General features: G+C 51.9%; 1 protein-coding gene across 3 annotated transcripts in view; it reads right to left on the reverse strand.

Moving 5' to 3' along the window:
- The window catches only part of AOC3 (amine oxidase copper containing 3), an 18,134-nt gene extending 12,494 nt beyond the window's left edge, over positions 1 to 5,640 (reverse strand). For 2 of the 3 annotated variants that reach the window (XM_024224353.2, XM_024224352.2), the window contains exons 1-2: positions 3,669 to 5,640; positions 881 to 1,166 (exon numbers count right to left, since the gene is read on the reverse strand). In XM_024224353.2, the coding sequence (XP_024080121.2) occupies positions 881 to 1,166; positions 3,669 to 5,241 (1,859 nt within the window). In that variant the 5' untranslated portion in view covers positions 5,242 to 5,640. Of the gene's footprint in view, positions 1 to 880; positions 1,167 to 2,870; positions 3,152 to 3,668 lie in introns of those variants that run through there. The other variant, XM_024224354.2, reaches the window with a different exon arrangement.

Raw genomic sequence — 5,640 nt, forward strand, 5'->3', positions numbered from 1 at the left:
CAGACAGGGGCCCCCATCTCTGGGGCTGAACCCACGGTGAGTCCCGTCCCCCCCAGACGGGGCCCCCATCTCTGGGGCTGAGCCCGTGGTGACCATGGGAGCTGTGCCTGGATGCTTTTAAAATCTATTTTTATCTTCACTCACAGCTCCCCAGACTCCAGCAGCCGGGCAGGGGGAGCGAGCGCCTCCGTACTCCTGGCCACTTTCCCTCCACTTTGTGCCAGCCCTGGATGCTATTTCAGTGCAGGGATTTTACATCAGTTCCCTTTGGCTGTTTCCCCTGTATGTGTGGGGCTCGCTAGCAGTGATGGGGCCTCCAGAGGCTGAGCAATGGCAGAGAGGGAAACAGCATCTGCAGAGCTTGCACCAAGTCAGTTTCTGCTTTGGATCCATCTCTCCGGGTCTCACATCCCTGCTGCCCCAGAGTGACCCCAGCAGGACAGGGTGGGAGAGCCGGGGTCGGAGGCATAACCCAGCCGGTATATCAATCAGAACACAGCATTACTGCTGCCCCCAAGCAAGGCTGGATGGAAACAGGCCAGCATTGAATTCCCTCCTTGATCTTGGCGTCAGACTGGAGAGTCCATCCAATCCAGTGTCCCGTTTCTGAAAGCACCCAGCACCAGCTGCTTCAGAGGAAGGTGCAAGAAACCCCATAGGGGGACTTGCGGAATAACTGGTTCCCCCTACTGCCAGGCAAGCAGTGCTTGGCTCAGGCCCTGAAGCAGGAGGCTGCTGGCCCATTGCTGTACCATTGGGGGCTGCTCCCCACAGCCCCGGTTTTGCAGCCACTGGTCCCAGCATGGCACCAACCCAGAGAGGGACGGCAATTCTTTAAGCGCAAGCAGGAATTGCTTAATTTCTAAATGTAAACACCTACCTCCCCCAGCTGATGGACCGCTCCATGGAACTGGCTTCTGGCAGATGGTCCCCAGCAAAGCTGACTATCTGGATCCTGTAGCCACGCTGGTGGCCCCACTTATTTTCAAGGTTGGTGGTGAAGTGGATGTATCTGGGGATCTTGGAGTGAAGTGGGAACACGGCCTTGTCCTCAGTGTCCAGGACTTTCTTGGTGAGCCGTGGCCTCTGTATCTGGTGCTCTGGACTCCAAGGAGCCTGCACGGTGTCGAATGTCATGTCATGAGCCACCAGAGAATTCTTTGTTCCTACAAGGCAAAGAGAAAACCTCTGAGAAATTGCACCCTTGACCTCCTGGGGTTCCCGATAGGTTGTAAGAGTCAGGCCTTGGCTCATTCCGAACTGCAGGCTACAGAGGCAGGCCCTGCAGCTCACTCAGGAGGATGAAGAACTGTGTGAAAGATCTTGAACAGAACCAATCTATTGCATAGAGGAAACACCACCCCCTCCAAAGGAGCAGCTGACAATACTACAGAACAAGGAACTTCCTACTCACTTAGCATGTTGGGACATGAAACATTCTAGCGTTCTCTGCGGGATCGACTCATCAGAGTGAGGATCCCCAGCCCACCCTGCTGTGCACCCGAACTACTTGTGTCCTCTTGGAAACTCCTCCTTGCTCCACTGCTTTCCATTCTTCAGCCATGTGGGAAATGGGGAAAGGTCATTTCCCCCCATAACTCCTGGGAAAAAGGGTGTTCTCCCCTCTCAACACTTAGAGCTGGCTTGGGGAACTGAGATGTATTGCACAGGGCCTACTATACAGTGCATGTGTTTCAAAATCACCTGCTATATTTCTATGATGTCTCTTCAGGCAGCTCCACCACTAAACGATGTATCTGCCACCCTCTGTCTGTGACATGAGTATAGAGGTAGTCCTTTAATAGGTGCATCTTTTTTCATAGGTATCACCAGTCCATATTTAGATCGTTCAGCCATCCTACTCCTCGAGGGTAGCAAGGTGTTACAGTTCACCCTCCAGTCCTCTAATTGGGCAACCTTCAATAGTCTGTCGTCCAGTCTTCTAAGAGGTGCTGGTCCCATGGGACTCATGACATGGGTGGATTAGGGGCGAGGCCCAGCCCATCTTTGTTGAGAGGACTAATGTTTAATTTTAGTTATAAAATACCTTGTGCTTGGCTCAAGAGAGTTTAAAAGTCCAGAAGGGGGACAGAAAATTAACAGCTGAATATAGTGAGGAGCTAGAGCTCTGCCCCTGCAGCTCTCCAGGAGGACGCCAAGTGCTTTCAGCCAACGCAACACAAGTTAGAAGCATTATAGCATCAGCAGAGACTCTTGCTGGCTGATGATGCCAAGAGGGCAGAAACGTCCCTAAAAGCTTCCAACAGCTGCTGCCTTTTCACAAGTTAACTCTTCCGTGGGTGTGAAACTATTCACAGGAGTCACATGACACAGGGGTATTTGCCGTTGAACCCTTCCTGCCCCAGGTCATGCCATGGCAGTCAGGAAGGAACTGAAGTTTCAGCTTCTTGCCAGCTGTCCTGTGTGTCTGACACTCCTTGTGGCGGCTGTCCCATGTGTGCTGAGAATGCCTCTGGGATTTAGGGTGACCAGATGTCCCGATTTTATAGGGACAGTCCCGATATTTGGAGCTTTTTCTTATATAGGCTCCTATTACTCTCCACCCCCTGGCCCGATTTTTCACACTTGCTGTCTGGTCACCCTACTGGGACTTGCTCAGCGGATGCTCCACTGCTTAGGCTCACACCTATTGGGATGCAGATAATCACCACCTAGTGGTTAATTGGACGCTTTACTGGTATGTGGCTAAGGTATGGTTGGTATTTTGTCATGTGACACTGTTCATGCAGAAAGTCACTAGCAAGAGTAATCTGGTTTCCATGCTATATCCTAGTCGAATAGCTGGGTTTGATTCCTGCAAGCATCCCCTTTGGGGCTAAGTAGGTCTGTTACATAAAGTGGCCTCTTACCTGTGCCGAATTAATGCATGCCCCCACAGGTGGATTGGAGTGAATCCGTCCTAGCTTCTTATTCCCACGGGCAGTTAAGTTATACTCTTCCATGTTCAATGCTGAATCCTTTCTTCTCCCCCCATGGAGGCGGTTGCATCCAAGATCTATGGCATGCAGTCAGCAAAGTTTGTGTCTACAATTCCTAAACCTGCCAAATTTGATGTTTTTCCTATGGAAGTTGATCCAGAAGGTTTTCTAATTGAATCTGGCTGCTCCACTTTATCCGCTGCTCTGGTGAGTTTCTGTGCCACTTTTAGTTACACTGGTCTCCAGCTTGCTTCATGGGGAGGGGACCCTGCCAGCTCCCTGAATGACAAACTATAGAATGCAGAGCTTATATCTAGTGGCCCCAATTCTTGCTGCATTCCAGCCCCTTTACACCATTTCAGAACAGGGCAGATCCCAGAGCAACCCAGGGCTGGTGTAATGACTACCCCTACACACTCAGCTCCTGGCAGAGGAGTGAGCCAGGGGGTGGGAAAGGATGTGGCTGCCTCATCCCTTTGGGTTGCAGCTGTTCTGGGCTGTGGGAATCTGCCTTAAATTAGGTTCTAATTTACACTGGGGGATGGGCAGGCCCTGGCCAAGCCCAGAACTCAGAAGCCCCCTTTGCGCCACCTTGGGCTGCTCTTCCCAGAATGTGGTTCCCCATAGCTGCAAAGAGCACCGCAGTGCTGGGTGTCCTTCACAATGCACAGGCACGAGAGAGAGAGCGCGAGAGAGAGAGAGAGAGAGCGCACATGCAAAGAGACCTACCTCCAACATCCAAGTCCACTTTATAATTGATGAGATGGTTGTGCATTGTCCCTAGTGTGTATTCCCCAACCTGACTGCCATGTTCAGTGCCTGTGCCATAGAGAAAGGATGAGCTAATATAGCCAGTGGCATGGATTTTTACTTCAATAGCTCCGTTCTGGTAGAATATGAAGTCCCAGACGTAGTCATAGTTTATGAGAGTTGAAATGGCCCTAAGAACAAGGGCATATTTAGTCAGACCGCCATAGTACAGGGACTGCAAGTTGGAGTAATGGCGCCTCAGCGGGACTGAAGTGTCCTGCTCGAAAATACATAAGGAGTTTTTGTTAACTTTAGGGGTCTCTGATTCAACTAGATAGTGTCTATCCACATAGGTGGCTGTGTAGGGGCAATCAACACCTCTCACCAGCTCAAAAGCAAACTTGCCGATGCCAAAGCTCCCATCCATATATCTAGTCACCATCCCTCCGGGACAATTAGAGCCGTAGACAGCAAGGGCTTCTTGGAGACTCAGCTCATAGACAATCCTCTCTCCATTGAACTTGATGTCAAAGAGACGTGGTCCTGTGTTCACATCCATCCCAAAGGCGAAACTCCAGGACTGGAAGATGACGTGATTGTTTTGGATGCTGTAGCGGGGCCCACGGGGCTCATATTGCAAAGGGCCTGGTGCCATGGGGGCTGCTCTGGGCCTCATGGAGCCAAATTCCTCGTCAGGTCGGACTTTCTTAACTTTTACATCTTTCACGCGGCCTTGTATGAACTCTGTCTCCAGCTGCTCCATGTCTCCATAGTACTCGCCATTATAGAACACTTGGCTTATCCTCCATTGGGAGGCGTCCAGGCTGCTGTGATTAACCAGCACCTCCAGCCCCACTGGGTGCAGGAAGTAGCCGCTGCCATTCACGTTCTGGAACAGAACAAACCAGGTGGCACGATCTCCTGACTGGAACCCCCGAGGAACTGTGGTGAGGGTAGCAAAATTGGTCTCATCATAATCACAGCACTCTCTGAGCAAGCCTGGTGCTTTGGCGAACTCCTGGTAGACAAAGCGGTCAATATCCTTGTATTCCTTCTCAGTCACCGGTCTGCGGTGATACGGCAGCTTCCCTCCGTACTTCCGCACTGTGACATCCCTGTGAGTCGTCGGCTTGGGCAGGGGACCCACCACGTACTCCGTGACATTCGGATCTGGTTGGTTTCCGAAATACACCACAGCCAGCGCCTGCCGGGGGGGTCGCCTGCCCCCACGATCCAAGAACCCCAGCACCTCTGCCTTGGTGGGGAGCTGCACATCGATGTAATAAATGCAGTTATCAGAAGGGTTTGCTTGAGAGGCATCTACCAATGGCACCCCAAGGTTTTCCTGAAGATACGTCACCACTTGCTTCATTTCTTCCGGCGTCAGATCAGCGAAGACCAGGCTCTGATCACTGTGCTTTCCCCCCTGGCTGCTCAGGGTCTGCGGCTCACAGCTGGCTGGTTTCACTTCTCTCGTCAGCAACACACAAACCAAAGCGAAAATTGTGGCTAGCGCCAGGACCAAGAGGATGAGGACAGTTTTCAGGTTCATTTTGCTGCAGCTGCAGAGCTGGCTCCTGAAGCCTCACAGAATGGGAGTGCCTGCTGCAGTCAGCCTTGCTGCTGGACTTGTTATTCCAGGAGAGCTGGGTCTGTGTGTGAGGAGGTGCAGGGCTAGAGGAGGGAGATGTGGTGGGAAGACGCTTGAGGTTTGCCGTCAACCATAAAAGGCTTCTTCTCCGTCTCCAGACCATTCACAGGCTCAGCTTCTTAAGCAGCACGTTAGGTCTCCACACAGCACTCACTTCCTGGCCAGCTCTTCGGGAGGCTGCTCCCAGCTCCATGGTCCTTGGGGCAGGGATGGCTTTGGAGTCGTTTTAGAAAACACAAGCATAGACCCCAAACAACAGGGAAAGCAAAATGCTCTGGACAACAAAGCAGAGACGTTGAA

Source organism: Terrapene carolina, unplaced genomic scaffold (genome assembly GCF_002925995.2).
Source record: "Terrapene carolina triunguis isolate 2854851 unplaced genomic scaffold, T_m_triunguis-2.0 Scaffold193, whole genome shotgun sequence".
NCBI lineage: Eukaryota > Metazoa > Chordata > Testudines > Emydidae > Terrapene > Terrapene triunguis.